Genomic DNA, 20,396 nt, shown 5'->3' with positions numbered 1-20,396 from the left:
GGAATCGCTGCGACTAGCAAATGTTGCACCTTTTGGGGCACCGCATGTTGCAAATAAGGATCTAGAAATGTTTGGATATGACGTTCCAAAGGGAACTATGTTTATGGCCAACTATGGTGGAATCTTCTTTGACGAAAGTAAATACCCAAATTGGAAAGATTTCAATCCAGATCGCTTTATCGAAGGTGGCATATACAAGAAAGATCCAGATTTTTTCCCTTTTTCTACAGGTAAGTGATGGCTGCTCTGTTAATTACTCAGATGATCTGACAATTGTTGACACAATTCTGATCTACACGAAGAGATATTGTCAGTAATTCCGTCCTGATTCTGAAACTTCGAGTAGATATTGTGAACGAAATTTCAAAAACCTTGGCAAAAGTCAAATGTTATAAACATTCACTACCTTGCAGAAAAGCACCCCCAGATGAAAGAGCAGTAATTGTGGTTCTTAGGAGGCCGTCTCAACAAATTCAGACTAAGACTATCGTGACTTGTAATGATTTCTTGCGGTTGTTGTGATCTCATTAATCAAGTTGCTTACCATAAAACATGAAAGGGTATACTGGCACGTACAGTATTTTGTTGTGCTCTAGTTTTCATATAATAAATGAATTTTAAAATAATGATTATAATTATTATAAAAATAATATAAATAATGCTAATGATACTACTACTACTAATAATAAGAATGATACTTATGATACTATCATGATAATAATAATAACAATAATAATAATTCTAATAATAATAATAATGATAATGATACTAATCATAATAATAATAATAATGATGCTATTGTTATTAATAAAAATAATGATCAAAATGATAGTACTGATAATAATGATACTAAGGATAATAATGATACTAATGATAATAATGAGGATAATGATACTGACTATGATAGTGGTAGTAATCATCATCATCATAAACAATAACCCCAACCACAGCCATAGCCACAATAGCAATAATAATTTATATTTAAAATAATTTCCTCATATTTCGCTACAGGCTACAGGACATGTCCCGGAGAGCTGTTAGCCAGAATGGAACTGTTTCTATTTTTGAGCAACCTCCTGCAAAAATTTCATTTCAAGATTCCAGAAGGTGCTGAAATGCCAGACTATCATCTTGGAAAGGCCGGTGGAACCAGAACACCTCTGGCATATCCAGTTGTCATTGGAACAAGACTGTAGTCATATTGACCAAGACTGAAACTCGACCACTGCTGCTGCTTAACTTCGTATACATTAGGTTATAAGACATTTTCAAATCATGAATGGTAACAGTAAACATGCTTGCATGTGCGTCATTTACAAAAGGTATTATTATACTTACCTGTTTTTACAAAGTTACGTTAAGGTTAGCCTTAATGTTCATCATTAAAGACGTCGTTTGACCAGGGAACGTGATGTAATTTGTAAAATTCGCAGCACATTATTTTTCATTTTTTTCAACTTTTTCAACTCATTCTTTATATTACATGTCTGAAATGGTATAGCAATCTAGACGTTCTATCCCCGTGGTTTTCAACCTTGGGCTCGCGGGCCCATTTGGGCCCGCAAAGCCGATTTTGTGGGCTCGCGAGCATTGCCCCAGTAATGATTAAAAATTGTGGCATTTTTGGGGGCTGGTGGCGAAGGCACATGATGATGTTTCTTAGGAAGCCTCTTCGATGAAACCTTGTACAACGGGTAAAATTTACTCAACCCTAACCCTATAAGACTAGTATAAGAGAATTCGGTGACTCCCACCAACCACTGCACACTACGTATTTACCAAGGTTATGATGTGTGGAAGCCTTGCTTTGTACCATTGCCTTGTACCATTGAGGGTTGCAAGAAATCTTTGAGATAGGCTCTAATTGGGAAGTACCTGTCATCTGATCACGGAGGAACATACATAGCTCTGATTGAGTCCCCGGGTCACTTGTGTCAAGAATACACTAATAAACGCTGTGAAATTGATTTTATGAAGTTGATAACTTTGCAGGGTAGGGTATGGGCTCGCGAGGACGGCTCGGAAGACGAATTGGGCTCGTGATCGAAAAAAGGTTGAAAACCAAGGTTCTATCCGATTTGTCTCCCAACTTACATTATGTTTGGTTGAAGCTTTAGACAATGAGGCTTGTTTTTACTCGTAGGAACAGTTTACTTATTTGAAAATAGACTGATGAGTGTATTTATTGCTATAACCACTTCATTTCACTTAGGCCAAATGTCAAATTTGGATTTATTTTTTAGATGTATGATATTTTTACGGTGGAAATTATTTTTTTGTGACTCTTAACTTTAATACAAAATCAATATAGGATATTTTTATTCCTCTTTAACCGTTTTCTAGTGATAAAACAGTTTTATTGTATCGTCAGCCCGAGGCTTGTTCACGTCTTTCAAGATGCCCGTTGACCAATTTGCCAATTTTCAATCTAAAGGCGCTTGAAAAATGTAAATGTCGTTAATAAATCGCTTGCGAAAATAAAAAGATTAACGCAGATCAATTGAAGTTATTTATTTATATTTAGTATTATTTTGCACGATACAATATACACTATATATTTCGACACTTCCATATCACGTTTCACTCCAGTTAATCCTAATAAACATCAAGCAACTGCATCACCAGAAGTTGAATCGAGCTGCATTTATATAAATAAGAAATTGTTTATGGTAAATTTTGAGTTCTTATATAGGATGACTTTCAGTCGTAATTTTAAGGACACAAAGTTCACGTTTTCAGATATCACACTTTATTCAACTGTGGCTGATCAATTCGATCTGCTGGGCTATTTAGATGAGCACACAGATGTATTAAAATGCATTACAAATTTTTCACGGGAGAGCTGGTGTTGCATGTAATCCATTTGGTAATAAAGAAGAAAAAATCTTTTGTCTGAGTTTTAACTCTATAATTCGATGAAATAACGTAAGACCTTCACCGATTAGCTTATGCCATCAAAAGTTCAGCTGTCAACAGTTAAAGGAGCTTTGAATTTGCCTTAATTACTCCCTATTCAGGAAAGGTCATGATCCTAGTCATGATATTCTTGAAACGTTACATTGTATTCGTTCATACTTAGACAAGGGCGAAAATGTTCTGTCTTTACTTAGATCTGAAGAAGGCGTTTGATACCGTCGATCATAACATTTTCCTTAAAAGCTTTATGCATACGGCATTCGTGGAAAAGCATATGATGTCATGTCCAGCTACCTATCGAATAGAAGACAGTGTATGTATGTTCATGGTATTTGATCTGACCAGTGTATTCTTAATACTGGCGTTCCTCATGGGTTATCGTTGGGACCATTTTTATTTCTTATTTATGGCAACGATATTAGTAACTAACGATCCTTTGAGGCTCTGTGCTAACGACACCAACGTACTTGTCCATGACACAAACTGTGTAAACCTTCAGTCCAAGGTCAAAGCGACTTTAGGAAAACTCAAAACTTGGTTTGACGCAAACAGATTTACTTCACCTTGGCAAAACCAAATATTCAGTGTCCCAACTGGTATTAGACATTCGAAACCATGCGCTACATTTAGGTATCAACTAAAGAGTTATCTAACTTCCAAGTACCGTGATTGATATTATTGTCAATTATGTTTTGTACATTTTGTTTTTCTTTCTTACTTTGTTCTGTTATTTTCTTTCTTTTTCTTTAGGGTTACTAGCTTTGATAAACATCTTCTGTTTTTTTTCTAGTATCCTGTATATACAATGAACTGCACTGTTTTAGTATGTCTATGTATATGCGAAATATATTAACTGAACAGAACATAAGAGTTTGTCTAAGGATCGTATTTTGTTAGATAAAGACCGGAAGCACAACGATGACGATTACGTTGAGGGTGATGACGACAACTAATGAATGAATGAGTCATATCAAGTTAAAATAATCCCCCCCCCACCATTACAAAACTTAAATAAGAAGCAGTAAAAGAATATTGCTTACAGTTATCAATATACTGACGTTTAAACTATTTCTCAGCGTTCCGAAACTCAGCTCAGCATAAATGTTTTATTTTAATGCCATCTTGAGGAGCCCTGCGTGATGTAACGAACCTGTGCTCATCACTGGAGTTTGATGAGTTGGAATTTCCTGGGTCCGGTTAGGTGTAACTGTTTAGTACTGAGGTGCCTGTCATATTAGGTGCTTCCCAAATCCGTTCAGACACGTAGGCTTAAGGCTTCCCCGCATGGGAGCGTGTATATTAGCCTGTTCTCACGTTGAAATATTGATCCGCTGCCTGATCTTCTTTTTTTAGATGCTTTCAAGTTAGAAGAAACTTGGCCCAGGCATTTTAAAGGAGTTTGTGAACAAATTGCGCTAAAATATACGTTTGACTTTTGACCTCGGCTTCCATAGCAACCACATATTTTGATAGTTATCGATATTTCCATTATACATGTGAAGGTGTCATGTCAATTTCAGTTTATCTTTGGTTCCGGGGGGCTGCCGTTTAGGAGGAGAAGTTTTTGACACAATATTGGAAACACAATACCAGCCCCCCCAGCTGTGTTTTACATTCAGACTGAGTACTCCATTGTTTTTCCATTGTTCAGATCCAAGTACCCTAACCTTAATATTACCCCTGGGTGATTCTTTGGAAATCACATCCGAGTATCTGGAATTCAGAATTTTAAACAAACGTACACCCAATCGCAGAAAACACGCGCCCGTACATATACACAGGGGCGTATCCAGGGGGGGCGCAACAGGCGCGCGCCCCCCCCTATTGGCCGTCACCAAAAAAAAGAAAAAAGTTTAGCCAAAAAAAAAAAAAAAATTGATGACGACCTTTATGTGAGATGTCGGTGATCGCTCAACCCCCCCCCCCCTCCCGTATGCTTTATTTTTTGTTAGCCAAAAAAAGGTTCTGGCGAAGTTCGGCGGCATAATAGTTTTAGAAACATAGATGGTAATTGTGTTTGTATTATCACTATAAACACTAAATGACATGCCAGCCATACTAAATTGTGCATTTTGTGTCCATATTTACTGGAAATGTTGCTTATTATTAAGGTCGAAAAATGGATCACATATGGCCATGGGCGGCGATCCTGGGTGGAGGGGGGATATATCCCCCAATGAAAATGGGTGGAGGGGATGTAATGCACCATATCCCCCCCCCACCAAATGCCAGGGATAAGAATATTTTCATGCCTACATTTATGCATCTTCGTTAATGTACGGCTCTTTTTTAGCTTCATTTCTCGCCTACCATAAACGCAGTGCGATCTTTTCAAATAAAGCGTCTTTATAAAGCAAAAATAGTTGACTGTAGGCTTCATTGGCCCTATAACAACAAAATGTATTATTGCGCCCACGGTATTGATATAGTACATATATGCACCCTCATAGTATTCATATAGGCCCTATAGTAGGCCTACACACGTACATGTTCCCTCGAACAGCTGAGAATCTCATGTAACCAGGGTAATGCTTAATACACGTTTCACCTGGATGCCCTAGCAATCGGTACCTAGGAATGTAACTATGTGTAATTGTGTATTGCATGTGTATAGGCCTATAATAGCCTGCATGAGGCCATTTTCTTCATCGAATAATATAACAGAGCTCTCGAACATTCTAACGTTGCGCCTGAAACAAGATTGACAGGGGCAATTTTCCCAAAATAGCACCCGAAATTTAAAAAAAAAGTATTTTGGATCCTGATTATGAGATATTTCGGACATGACATCCCTAATTTAAAGTTGGGTATATGCCGCTTGGAAACCTCGGGAAGTGCCGTTTCCGGCCATCTAGAGGGTTTGTTAATCCCAAAATTTTCTTGGACGCTTCGCGCCAACTCATGGTGGCGCTACGCTTAGATAGTCAACAAGGTCATATCCCCCCCTCCCACTCGGAAGTACGGATCGCCGCCCATGCATATGACACCATTTTGCATTTCAGCCCTTCTTTGAAAGCAAAAATTGTACACCCCTCCCTTTAGACCCATCCCCCAGGACGGCGATCATTCATGCCTGGCGCCCCCCCCATTGGAAAATCCTGGATACGCCCCTGTATACACACGGACTTGAAGCCTCCCTCAGTAATGGACTTCCGGTCATCGTAGGGTACCCACCATTTGTGACCCCTCCCCCAAGAGTAGTTACTAAGGAAAATAAATAATTACCATGGCAACTGTTGATATGACAACTGACGCAACTTTTTATGACCCAACTGGCAATATCTCATCCTCCGTATGGGAAAGTTGAGATAATAACTTAGCATGTAAAACCATGTGAAGAGACCAGGAGAACGAAAATGGTCCCCTTCCCACATATGTCTAGATGTCCAGAATAAATGCTAGCTTATAACTCTAGAAATGATCACAACCGGACCCCCCACCTACAAAACAAAAGAAGAAGGACAGAGTCTTATTAACTGGAAAGTATATTCATTCTAACTTCTTATATTCATTCCAATATCTTAACATGTGACAAACTATAACGTACTTTGTTGTACGTTCATAGACATGGCGGTATGCACAGAGGAGTGACTGCCAACTATACCGGATTAATGAGTACTAACAATAATATATCACATCTACACAAAACAAGTTATCGTATGTATAACTTTAAATGCCTGAAAGGACCGCAGCCAGGATGGGAAGAGCGAATTTGGTGGGGGGGGGGGCGCACATGACATTATTCCAAATAGGTATCACAAACATTACAAAATATACTCTATTTTATGCCATTTTCAAATTCCTGTAGTTCAAGTCTAATTCTATCCTTTATAGTTCATTCAGAGCGCCAAAGAAACAGTTTAAGTACTTTCTTTTCACTTAAAAGTCTTTGAGTATCAATACATTGTAACAAAGAAAACGCAAAGTTAAGGACGTTATGCATGTAGACATTCCCATTATCTGTCTGCTCGAAACTCCTACATGCCATTGATGACGTCCGTCCACCTAGAATGCTCTTTCTCGGTTGATTTTTCGGCAATATAGCATGTGTACTTTAAATTATTCTCTACGAATAACTTGAGAAAAACAACTAAAAGCATTGCAGGAGAAGTGGTAAAGGAAACACGATTCCATTCATATCTTTATCAAAATATTTTAACTTGAAATGGTTACAACAAGTTGCATAACTTTCAACGTAGGCTGAAAAAGGATGCAAAGCAAATAACACCTTGTCCGTTGCACATATTTACGCCTCTTTTCCTCTTCCTGTAAATGTCGTCATCTGTTTATCATATCCAAAGAAAATGTTAGCAGCGGTCAATGCTTCGGCAGGAATCATTCTGTTGCGAGGGAGAGAGAAAACAGATGTGATTAGGATAAATGTATATTCTACCTCTTATTTTAATTATTTGTTTGGAGAATGCAAAAAAAAAGACATGAAGGCGAGAGAAATAAGTTAGTATGCAATATTTTGAAAGCCTGTATTTATAATGATAGCAGAATTATTGGGATCCAGTGTTTCGTGAAACAGGAGAGATTAGTATTGTTGTTGAATGTACTGTTCCATGTTATCATGACAGGTAAATGTATGCTAGGTATTGTGAAATCACCTAAAAATTGAAAATAAAGTAAGAACACTATTCACCTCTAGAAGCTGAGTTAACATCAGCCAGTCTAAAGAGTTATATAATTTTTACTGATAACTGTCATTTTCAACTAAAATTAAGTGATGCCTTACTCCATACTTTTATTTGGTTCTTATGTGTATTGCTACTTAATAATCAAACCATCATGAGGATGTACTAGTTACCAATACATTTGGAACATGGCACTGATTCAGACATTATGATTGCGTACCTCCTAAAATAAAAGTCGCAATAACAGTCACATGCATACGCAAGCAAATGCCCTGGCAGTTGTACGTTATATTGTACACACGATGTTTTTGCAAAATGAACACACATAAAGTACATATATTGTGGTTTTAGCGGAATCCAAAACGTCACGGCCTGAAAGGCGCTAAAAAAAGCCTATACCCGTAATGTACTAAACTATCAGCAACAGACAATAACCCAACACACCTACCTGAACCACTCCAACCGAACTAAACACCGAACTAAATACAAACCACTACAAAGGTACACCCACGGATTGGGTAAGAATGAAAAACTAAGGTCGAGGGTGTTTGCTCAGTGTTTCCTTTGAATGGCTCGGTCTGCTACTGAAGCGTTATTTGAGAGAGAAAAGGAAATGGACAGACATTGCGCTTTGGTGCAAGTCATAGTAGCTGCGTTCAAAATACGGTACCACTGCAACTGTTCTACGTGTACAGATATGAACGTAAAACATCTGCATGCGCATGTGTCCGATTAATGTTTCGGGAGGTACGTAAACACGGAATGTCTAGATTATTCCATATGCTTCTTCTCTCTGAATAGGGGGAGGGGGGGGGGAGGATGGGCCAAAACAAAAGTAATGTTGGTGTGATATCTACTACACAATTGCCCAAAAAAAGAAAGAAGAACGCTAAAGAATGTTAACATTGTCTTGGTTGAATTCATAATTCGTAATTCATTGCTTTTAATTATATTCAAAAATTGTGATCAATTTAGAGGCACAATACACTACATCAGGATAAAAATAATTGACAAATCTCACGTTTTCATGATCTGTACGCTCCTGAAAAACCAGCCAGGGGCGTAAACATAACGCTGATTGGTTAGAATCGAATCCATGGAGAGCTTCATGACTTGATCTGGTTCCAGCATAGGCAATACAGAAGGAACTCTGTAATGTAAAAACAGAGCAATAGTCTGTATACCAATAGCAATTATTTCTTTGTTTTCTGTAGGTAGTACCTTTAACATAAATGTTAATATCGAACTGCTACTCGAAATTCTTGATTAACGAAAACTTTGCTCTTCGTGCTTATACAGGAATATTTAACTCATGAACAGGTTGACAAATATATTTACCTCCCATCATAACAAATCATTCGCAAAAGAATATGATTTAGTTTATCTATCTGTCTTTGCTGTGAAAGCAGTCCTTTCGCTATGAATGCAGTTATTCTCTCTAAGTGATGCTTGCAAGCAGGCGCGTAGCGAGGAATTTGCCAAGGGAGGGACGAACCTGTAGGCAAACTATTAGAGCCGTTGATTCGGCATTGGAAAACTATGTAAGCGTAGCGCCACCATTAGTTGGCGCGAAGCGTACACTAAAATTTTGGCCGAAAATGCCTCCCAGATCGCTGGAAATGGCACTTCCCAGGCCCTGTAAGTTGCATCTAACCATTTTCTATTTTGAAATCACTAGCGATATCATAAAAACATACAAACGAATTTTCTCAAGGGGGGGGGGGGGCGGTCGCTCCCTTCGCCAACCTTTCGCTTTGCGCCTGCTTGTTAGCTTTTTTGCCTAGCACCGTCTATGTATATCATTATCAGTGCGCGATATGTTATCACAAGTGTAATTGATGATACCGTTCGAAGTATCGCCTCCTTCACCTTCACATTTTGACATTTCTGCTAAAGTAAGGTAAAGTTAGAACTTGATAGAGTGTCTCCGTCTTATAATGACGTAAGAAGTTGCCCTTGTTTATAAACACCAACATTTTATCCAAGCTGAAGTTACCTTCAGCAATTGGTAAACACTCACCTTTATTCCATTTCAAGAACTATTTACGTAACTTTTGGCACACAAAGGGACATTGATCACTGCTCGACTGCCTCTTTGCACAAACCGTTTAGAGAATATTTTTGGAATTTGATTATCTTAGACATGGAAAGCGGCTGACTATTGTGTCTCTAAAAGTTCAGTATCGAAGACTTACCATAGTCACATATCTTCTTTTGTTACGTTTGCTCGACATTCGTGTAGTTTGATAACATTTTGCTTTTCAGTTTCCTACAACTAACTTTGTATTTGCGACAATGTTAGTGTAATGCCATCATTGATAAAGCCCATTAGAAATAAATTTTAAATAATTGAAATTATCGAAATATTTCCATGACGCTGACATTTTATTCCTCTAAATTACTTCTTATTACTGAGTAGCTGTTATGTCTGGTGTATTATACTTTGTGTTATGTTATTATTATTTTTATGTATAACTAATTTGTTAGGTCTTTTTAGTTTTCAATTTTAAAAAATACTAATAAATGGAATACAACTAACTAGACTTATTTTATGTTTTCCTTTTGGGAAAATGGTGTTTGTCATATAATGCAACATTCATATAAACAGTTATAAATATTCATGTCAAATTTGCATCATTTGCGTTATATTGATATGTCTACCGGTGCTGTGGCGGAGTGAATAAAGGCGGTGGCATTTAAAGCAATGAGGCTTAGCAATCGGGAGGTTTCGGGTTGGATACCCGACCGGGACATAGTAAGGCGTTGGTTTTTTCATTCAAGAGAAATCTACGGTTTTCCCATCTGAAATGACTTTCTAAATTAAACATATTCCGAATTTGAGTTAAAACTGTTCAGTTGGACGCCACGCGACGCGGGTTTCTCCCACATGTTTGATCGCTTAAGCGTCGTAAAAATAACTGCTGATTATTTTTATTATTAGTATTGATAGGGTAATTTAATTTGCTAATTAGTTTTTCTTCAAAACAAGCTAGAAGCCTTTGGAATTGCTTTGACGATCATTCACGATATAGTATCAGGCAGAACAATTTGTCAATAAAGTTTGCCCACAATGATTACGTTATCACTTCTAAAGGTCGATATAAAAGCTTATCTCATTACAACTATCTATACTGCATTCAAGCTATTCCGTTCTTAACCACACTTATGACATAGATAAGAAGTTGTTTGCTGTTTTGTAAACTGTTATTTTGCTCACACCACAGCACTGCCTTTGTTACAGTTTTTTTTTTAATTCGTTTCTTTTTGAGGCGGTCGAACGTCATTTATGGTCAACCGTGGTCAAAGTTCAAAAACTTTGAAAACATTTAAACTCACAAACTAGAAGTTCGAAGGACCCTATACGTAGGACATAGATGCAACTTATTTAGTAGAAGAACCATATTGTTTTCCTGTTGAAGTCAAAGGTCAGTTGAAGCCCCCCCGTCTGCAAACTTTGTACACTTTATAACTCTAGTAATAAAGCCAATTACCTTGGCAATGGTTGTGTTATCTGGATATATGATATGATATATTGGTGCTTTTCTTTGTGACCCATTCCTTAGTTGCTCTTTAAATCAGGTGATTCTATAAGGGATCTTTGGGGCTGAGAAATGGGGATTATTTGACAATTGAGCGACTGATACACTGGAATGTGTTTCGCAGTATAGGTGTAAAGAAGCAATATATATTGGAAAGTACCAAGCAGAGTAGTGAACTTACCCAATTGAAACGCCATTAAACATCCCAGTGTTCATGAAGAACGGGTGAATAATAGTTGACTTCACCCCGGTGTTATTATACAATTCCATTTCATAGAACATTGCCTCTTCCAAACCGCAAACTGCATACTTGCTGGCACAGTAGTCTGCTAGGTGTGGCACTCCAACGAAGCCAGCTGCACTAGCCATCGTTACAATATGGCCATGATTCTTTTCAAGCATGCTCGGGGCAAACGCTTTGTAGAGCTGTTTTAAATTTAAAGAAACTAGGTTAGAGAAAATGTTCTGGCATGATGAAAATTTGTTTCACAACAAGGTCCGGAAACATTCACCTAAACCAAATCGTACCCCACATCATTAATACCCTTTCATACTAATTCCTGTCTACCACCGAAACGATCCCTAAAACATTACGTTACCATTGATGACGACTTTATACCCAAAAGAGACAGATAAGAAAGTTTTGCCTTCGATTGTGATTGAATTAATTGATTCATTTCAACGGACACGGACCAGGTATGTGTTAGTCCCCCTTTGTACACATAACAACTTAATATTGGACATAATAACGTTATACATAATACTGACACGCACGGTGATACCTGTTGGATTAACTTGCACTTGAACAGTTCCAAATTCCACAGTAAAAGTAGAACGGAGTAGACTAGAATGACAACATTCCACACATGTAGTGTTATTTTCTCAATGTTTCAAAAATGGCATTGTACATTGATAGCTGTTGTGAAAACGCGTTACCCATTGCAGTATCTTTATTAAGTTAAGGTTATACTGGGTTAAGAAAGGATGAAACGAAACAAACTCATATTTTATACCTAGAAATGGGCTTTAGATCAATGTGGTTCACTTCACAAGCTCTTGATACGTTTAATCAGCCTAAGAGTTGGCGTTAATATGGCGTTAATAGAAAACTTCAACGTACCCAAAACGCTGCTTTCAAGTTGACATCAATAGTAAGATGTAGCAGGTGATCTGGCGCTTCAAGAAGTTGCTTGCCTTGTACTATGCCTGCGTTGTTCACGAGAATAGTAACGTCACCAACACTACGTCGAACTTCGGCCGCAGCTTTGTAGACATTGTCATGTTTCGATACGTCAACCCTGTAAGCATAGGCTTTGCCTCCTAACGCAATACACTCCTCAACCACATCCTGTGCTCCCTTTTCGTTGATATCCCAAAGTACCACCGTCGCGCCACGTTTGGTGAACTCCAGAGCAAACAACCTTCCAAAACCATTCCCTCCACCAGTGATGAGGACAATCTCACCGCTCACATCTTTCTTTGGTCTCAGGACATTTGGAACGCAGAAGCAAATCAGGGAAACGATGCTGTGATAAAGTATGGTAAGCACTAGCCATACTAACTGGACAGTGACGGTAATTCCGCTGCGGAATATAAATTGTAATCGAGCGAATCTGAAATATATCCTCCAATTTGAACGGGACCTAAGGAAAACTGACGACTGAACCATTTACAAAGCATGCACTTTGCGAACTAGATTGAGATACGAGCTAGCGATATCGTGTAAATTAGTATATCCGTTTCTGATTTTGTGCAGAATTATAACTTTAATTATTGCCATTACTGTACAATTATTACAGGTCAAAATGTGTTACGGAATGCACTACGATCGTAGACTCCAATTTACCTTTTACTTTATACTTTAGTAGCTAAAAGCTCAGATAGAGATGAAACGTACCTTTGCACTGACATCTTTGGTTTCGGAAATTCAGCTCACTTAAACCGTCTTCAATGAAATGCCAAAATCTGACGAAAAGAGTCATACTAATAACAATATCGATGAGCTTAAACAATTGTTTGAAAATATTAAGGACATATGATGAAAATATCCAATGTTACCGATGCATCATTACTAGTCTAATAAGATGTAGTAATAGCTGATGGAGGGTTTCATATATACAATTTGTAATGGAAACATTTCAGCTTTTGCAAATAAGGGATCTTTATTGTAAATGACTCAGTTATGTTATCTTATAGTGATACTTTCTATACCATTGATATGTATGTATGTACTAATTCCGGTGTAAATTTACATGAGGCAGTATATTACATAGAATATATAGTCCATATATTAACCGCACATCTTCCAACGAATTGTTTCTATATATTCCTATGATATTCATGTTAAATAGTTACCTATCAAATGATTTATGAACATTGTTCTTTTCTCACATACATTTATCCTGAAATAAACGTTGTAAAGATTTTCCATATATAAATGATTTTATCTACATTATTACAAAATACACAGAAATCCTTTCCCGACGTACGATTTCCCTTGGTAAATTAATATTTTGGCACTAGAAACTTTACTCAATGAAGACGTTTTAAAATAGCCCACACTCTATCCCCTACAATTTCTAAATTAAGGATAGAAGAAATGTAATCATAATTTGTTTTCTTTAGTTAACATAAAACATTCCCGAATACGTGAAACAGTTGTACGTACCTTATATTTGATTCAATATATATGATTGTCTATATATGAGTGTCAATACGTCCTTCCTCGTCAACTCCTCGTTCTGTTATGATAACATATCTAACGGAGTTAGTTCAAAGTTAATAGTACAATTGGTTGCCTCCACGACTGAGTATTTATTTACATTAGGAACACATAGATGGCATGTGCGACCTTTTTTTGGTTATCATAGTAATACAATGTGACATTTCCGAAATGGTTCTCAAACATTCGTAATAAACACAGAAGTTGTGATTTAGTCTTATGGTTGAGTTTGACTTTCACCCTTCATTCCATATTGTTTATATATAATATATCTCCCCTACTGCAATATGTTATACTACGTTCACATAGTGTAATACCCAAGCAATATGTCATAATTGACTTAATGTAGTGCCTCATGAGTTGAGAAACCGCGAGACAAGATTCGATGCTTATGACTTGATGGATGCATGAGCAGGTGCGTCAAAATCCAGGTCAGGACCTGGGACAATTAAATCACCTTCTTATCTCATCGCTTCCATGGGGAGGATGAACTATTCTTTGCCAGTTGGGTCATATACAACTATATCATACAGTTGCCATGGTAATGGTTAATTTGTTTGAGTAGCTACTCTCGGGGGTCACCCGTGATGGGATACCCCAGGGCGACCGGAAGTCCAAGTGTGCAATTTTGTATAAAAAACTCCTCCTAAATGGCTGGGTCGATTTCTTCAAAGATGCTGAGAATGTACCCTAGGGTGAAACCTCGCAGACCTCCCGGAACCAAAGGTGAAAGGTTAAAAGTGAAAGGGTCAATTTAGTATCTGTTTTTCCCTAAAGGGAACATTGAATAAACATAGTATCTTCCCAGATATAATAACATGTCAAGTGCTATCAAAGGTCGCGTTTTTAAATGTTAAATTATATATTTTTAGCGCAAGACTGTGTCAAAAAAAAAACAAACAAACATTTAAACGGTTTGCTGGCGTATCCTTTCATCTGATCTCTGTACATGTAATGTTAAGGCAGATGAGATATTGTACTTCAACCAGTATCAGAAATGTGAGGATGCGTGCGTGCGCGCACGCGTGCGCGGGTGAGTGAGTTGGCAAAACGTGTGTTACGAACTCCTACATCGTTAATTCGTTCAAATTCAAACTTGGTGGGCAGGTGCCTGACCATGTAAACTCGTTTTTGTTTTGTTTTGTGACGTCATACGTCAAAAACATTAAAAAAGGTTTTAAGCCATTTTCTGCTTGTCAATATGGAGGAAAAATTAATTAAACAACACGATGAGTAGAGAATGATGAGACGAATTTTAAAATATTACAGATTTAGGTTCCCCTTTTTAATGCAGCCTCACCAAATATACACAACCAAGTACCTTATCTTTTGATATAATGAATGGTCTGAAAGAAATATATGGTGAAGTTAATTTAACATTTGTGCGGCAGGCACTGTAACCACTGAACTGCATAGTGAGTTTAACTAATGGCGTTGTAATGTACAGTAAATGGAACGTTTTACTAAGTACTGGGACCGTAAATTTCAAACAGTCTAATTTCGTCTCACTGTAAATTACATTAACTTCACGTTTGATTGAATTTGTATGAAGTAATTTTATAAATAATTTCCAAATGGTACAGTTTTTAAAGGAAATGTACTAAATATCACCAATATTCGTTACCACATTCGGACCTCTTTTTACGTTTTAAGTAATTTATGTTAAGCTATACACTTAACTCTTTATTGTCAGTAACGGAGATTCAGTCACCTATTATATATATATCATAAATGATCGTAGGGTAAGGTGTAGATTTCAGGTCATGGTTCAGACAATCATGTGAACTTAATTACTGACGTTTCGCAGTGGTTTGATAAGTAACTGATTAGCTAGCACCATAAGTGCCACAAACTAGATAAGGATACAACAGCTGATAACTGAATACAAAGTTATACTTTAAGCATCTTACAACAATACTTTTTGAAAAAGGTCGGCAAGAATTGTGATAGGAAAATGATCAATGGTTCAAATGATATGCGATAATATCTTGTTCTATTCGTCTATTATGTAAGTGTAAATATATTACCGCATCTCATTACACCGTAATGTTCAAATCAATCAAGATAACCATTAAGTCGTTAATTTTGTTTACTTTCCAAGTAACTTTGCGCTGCATATTTGTAGCCCAGATTTTAAAACTGTTTTATTTTTGTTATTTTCTATTTCTATAGCTGTTGCTGATGCTGATGTTTTTTATTTTATGTATGTTTATATTTCTATTTGTACTTGTTCTTCTATCTCTATGTGTATGTGGGTGTGGGCGTATGTGTGTGTATCCGTATCTGTTTTAGTATTTGTATTTACATTTATATTTATAACTACCCCAGGTGCCCTCCTGTTTTTAGATTCTGAGAAAGGTTTTGACTGCCTTGATTGGGATTTTATGCTTAAAACACTTTCTTTCTTTAACTTCGGACCAATTTTTATAAAGTAGATCCGAACATTTCGTCCTGCGTTTCAAGCAATGGTTTTTGGACGAATACTTTCAAGGTTTCTCGCGCCGTAAGGCAAGGGTGTCCATTAAACCCCTTTCTATTCATAACATGCACTGAAATCTTAAATGCTTTGGTTATTTCAAACGTCAAAATTGAAGGTATATCTTATATCCGCTCTTAACCCCCGCTTCTTTGCATATCTTGCACCCTAATATATCGGTGCTCGTCTTATTCTCTCTTAGGTCCTATGTTGACTTACAATGCCTACGATACTGTGTAGTTACAATTACACTACATAATTGTATAAAGCAGTGTAGCTCGTCTCGTAAGTTCCTTATAGTTTCTGTTTCTGCTTTCATTTTTCTTTCATCTGGGATCAATGTACTGATGAATACATCACTTCACTTGTTAGAGAGAGTTAACCTATCGCTTTATCAAGTTTGCATTTTGTAAGACTACACATGTTCCTTAACCTCAAGGAATTATTTTCAACAACTAGAATACCAGGATTTCTCAATTCCGTTGTGGGCCGTTTGTCACCTTTAATGAGGTATTCGTGATTGCAAGAAACAACGTAAACTATTTTGCTTTCTTTCATATCCATACGTACGATTTCATTTGTTAACAGGAGACACATCCATACCTTCGGACAATCCTATTTGGGCTAACGAGTGGCGAGGGAAAACATTTTTATCTCATGGTTCAAACTGCAGTAAAGGTGTTGCAATTCTAATTTACCTGTTATTAATATGTCTGTGATCGATGTTATTCTTGATACAGATGGCCGTTTCATAATATTGAACGATAAATATACTGATACACTATAACAAAAATCTGGTGAAAATTCCTGGTTAACAATTTGCTAACATTATCATGAATATTGTCTACGTAGTTTAACGTAATCCTAGTTACGCCTGGTTAATACAGTGCGGTAAACCCATAGAAATGGAGGAGGACCCTTTTTAGTTCTTTCGGTAAACCTGATCTTGCATTGAATTAACTAAAATAGATTATTAGCAAGTTGCAATCCTCGCCTCTGATTGGTTTGTTGGTCGCGACTCAAGACGTTCGATCTGGCGGCTTCCTATGGAACGCGAAACGGGCAACATTATGTTGTTGTTTAAACTAGGTTTGTTGCTGTCGAAACTCAAGTTGTTGCTGCTATTTTACCATGTTGATGTTATTTTACCATCGCGGTCCCTTTGACCACGTGCTTCAAGTCATGATTCCGGTGAAACATTCGTGTGCATAAACTACAGTATTCATACAGCGTCAAAAGTAGTCGTTGAAGTTTGAGATACTTAATCGACATTGCGTGAAAATGTTATTTTTATATATTATAGTTTTCGTGGAGCTGCAAAGCATCCAGGGTAAATGTTGGATCAGTTGCTCTATGGTTGGATGTAGTCTGCGCTTCGTGAGCAACACTAAAGGAACAATATTGAATTACGTAGGCAATACACTCACTGAACTAGTTTACTAAAACCTCCAAGCAAGTTTATTCGTAACACCAATCCAGTTCGGAGTTTCGATTTGCGAAAGGGATTGTGGGGTAAATGGAATTTACACAAACCTCGCTCAGCATTGTTACGAACTTTTAGACCAAAGAGACCGCTAACATGTTATGCAAGAACGAATCATCCAAGATACACTCGAGTTTTGACTAGAGCTATGTGTTGTAGGTACGGTGATATGATCTTTTCTTCTTTCAACTTTTCAGCATTTGCGCATTTGCAGTTGAAACTCCGAAGTTCGAACAGGCCTAACTTAATTGCGTGGAATTTAGCGAGATATGCACAGTGTATGTAAAGGGGGACAATTGAAGGGTCGGGGTTGCTGTTGAAATCGCTGTAAGCTCAAAGCATGGAGGTACTATAAACGGAGTTGGCGAGGAGGAAAGAATAGCAGGGCAGGCAAAATGAAGGTCGGGCGGCCGCCCCTGTAAAACAGCGAAGCTAGGGCACTGGATGGCATCTGCCATATATATTGTGTAGACTTTGTAGAGCATTCACAAGTACAGGCAGATATACGATCGCATCTTTACAACTACACTTGTATAGGTCATATAATAAACGCAATTGGTGTTCGATTGGGACGAAAATGTTTGTCTCTAGTAATAGTAGGGACGAAAAATTTTGTCTCTAGTATTATTACTGTCACTAGTTTTACTTGATTGCCGATATTCACAACATATCCAGACATCATTTAATGTTTCAAATACATTAGTTTTAAGAGCAGTATTTTATGCTGGTATTTTGTCAAGACACTCGTTTAACTTGATTTCCGACATTCACAGCATATCTCTACGCATTGTTGAAGGGGCTAAATGAAATCAGATTAAAAGTGCAGTATTTTTATGCCGGTACATTGTCTAGACATTCGTTTTACTTGAGTTCCGACATTGACAGCGTCTATGCATAGCCTTTAACATTTTAAAAGTTGTTTACGTGCAGCCTTCTACTCATATGAGGCGTAACGAACATGTTATCTGATAGGCTGGCGATGGGAGATACGGTAGCTTACAAAACAAGGTTTTTGGTGACTCCAATTGATCTTTGACCTCAATAAAATCTTTTAATGAACGTGTCACCACAACATACTCAATATGAGATTCGTGCAACCTTCCCTTCTTGAGTTATCTTGTTTACAAGGTTTTCACAATTTAACCTCTGGGGACCCCAAATGGACTTGGACCTAATAAATTGCAAGCCGACGAAACTGTCAAAATACAGCCATCTAATTATGGCAGATGACGAAGTCAAATTCTTGTTAGATCAATGGGGTATGAGTTACCTTAAATGAGTGTTTTTAACGATAAAGGTGAAATTCCGGGATCATGTCTGTTTCGACATTTCTGTGATAGTCAGTATGCGCGATATTGCAAGTATAACCTAACGTTAGCATTTACGTTGTTACGCTACGTTAGGCCAGATCGTTTTCCTGAGGTGGTATTTATATGCAGTACTGGCTATGAGATATCGTATAGCCTAGCTATCAAGTACCTTCAGGACTAGACCTAAGAAAGTGTATGCCTACTGTGTGTCATACTCACACTTAGCAAAACCAACACCTTCGCTAAATCACGGGCGCTACTACTTCTACCGAATGCGAGTAATTGTGGTGTACGGTAACTTCGGAGGGCACACCTACCAAAGGCCACATTTATACACATCAATTTTGACGCTTGGGTCTACACACTTTAGACCCCGTAGCTTGCCTTCGCTTTTAAAAAGATTAGGCCTAGGCTATACATTGAATATATGAGACCACTAGTTGGCTACAGTGAAAGGAGCAAATATTGCTTTTGCATGTAATGACCTAGACTCACCCAGTGTAAAACTTACCCAGGCTAGGCTATATCAATTAAGCTATGTTAGGTTATATGCATTGATAATGTGAAATTTATTGAGAAAAATGATAATTTTGTACTATTAATTTACAAACCATTGAACTCGTATATGGTTAATCATAATCTAGACTACACTTCAATCGAAATTGGTCAACAACCAGCAGTCCTTGGGGAGGGGGGACTGATGTGTCAAATGTTAACAGGTTTTGGCTAAGCCTATCCATGCAATGATATAGGTATAGTCTAGGCCTAGTCACATGTAAGTTTTATCCACATAACTAGGTCACAGCTTTGCACTTCTGATGTTATAAGCCTTACAATATAAAACAGACATGAATATGAATTGTTGAATTATTACATCTCATACTGTTCTTATACTACGATTATACTCCCCAGAAGTAGGATTTGGAGCACTCTAAGTTAGGCAGATTATATTTCCATTTTAGGCACAGTTGATCATAAAATTGCTGTAAATCTCGATAAACTGAACTGCCCATTATGGCGATGATTTTCTGAACATTTAAAACTGGACACATTTACAGTTTTCATTGGAGTCTGGAGATATCACTGCACTATCATACATCTCTTCAAAGAGGAATGTTTATATGGATATAAACTGGTTAGTATTTAAACATGGTACAAAGCTGAAATAGAGACCGTTGGAATTGTATGTGACTGGCTTCTGTTAGGTGCAGAAATAAATGATTCGTTTCTGCTGTTATGTGTCATTTTGGTTTGGCAGAAATAGAAGATTTGTCCCAAGAGGAGCCTTCCAATACCGTTTCAAATTAAATGAA

At 37.4% G+C, this 20,396-nt stretch overlaps 2 protein-coding genes and 1 long non-coding RNA gene across 4 annotated transcripts in view; 1 reads left to right on the top strand and 2 right to left on the bottom strand.

Moving 5' to 3' along the window:
• The window catches only part of LOC139984149 (cytochrome P450 2J3-like), a 15,937-nt gene extending 13,048 nt beyond the window's left edge, over positions 1 to 2,889 (top strand). Inside the window, exons 2-4 of one of the 2 annotated variants that reach the window (XR_011798955.1) lie at positions 1 to 230; positions 1,012 to 1,511; positions 2,067 to 2,889. The exon at positions 1 to 230 is cut by the window's left edge and continues 718 nt beyond it. Coding sequence is in view for 1 of the 2 variants with exons in the window: in XM_071997901.1 (XP_071854002.1) it covers positions 1 to 230; positions 1,012 to 1,196 (415 nt within the window). In the remaining variant the exon portion in view is untranslated. Of the gene's footprint in view, positions 231 to 1,011 lie in introns of both variants that reach the window. The other variant, XM_071997901.1, reaches the window with a different exon arrangement.
• The window catches only part of LOC139984152 (uncharacterized), a 99,518-nt gene continuing 81,353 nt past the window's right edge, over positions 2,232 to 20,396 (bottom strand). Inside the window, exon 2 of the long non-coding RNA XR_011798956.1 lies at positions 2,232 to 5,542. This is a non-coding gene — a long non-coding RNA (uncharacterized lncRNA). The remainder of the gene's footprint in view (positions 5,543 to 20,396) is intronic.
• On the bottom strand, positions 6,384 to 13,878 carry LOC139984151 (epidermal retinol dehydrogenase 2-like). Its single transcript, XM_071997903.1, has 6 exons — positions 13,761 to 13,878; positions 12,990 to 13,057; positions 12,213 to 12,675; positions 11,274 to 11,518; positions 8,575 to 8,703; positions 6,384 to 7,256 (listed from the first exon to the last, which is right to left on the bottom strand). The coding sequence occupies exons 2-6, from the start codon at positions 13,001 to 13,003 to the stop codon at positions 7,163 to 7,165; spliced, it is 945 nt and encodes a 314-aa protein (XP_071854004.1). The 5' UTR covers positions 13,004 to 13,057; positions 13,761 to 13,878; the 3' UTR covers positions 6,384 to 7,162.

This window comes from Apostichopus japonicus, chromosome 17, assembly GCF_037975245.1.
Source record: "Apostichopus japonicus isolate 1M-3 chromosome 17, ASM3797524v1, whole genome shotgun sequence".
In the NCBI taxonomy this organism is placed as follows: Eukaryota; Metazoa; Echinodermata; class Holothuroidea; order Aspidochirotida; family Stichopodidae; genus Apostichopus; species Apostichopus japonicus.
The sequence above is the reverse complement of the archived record's forward strand: the minus strand, read 5'-3'. Positions and strand labels throughout refer to the sequence as shown.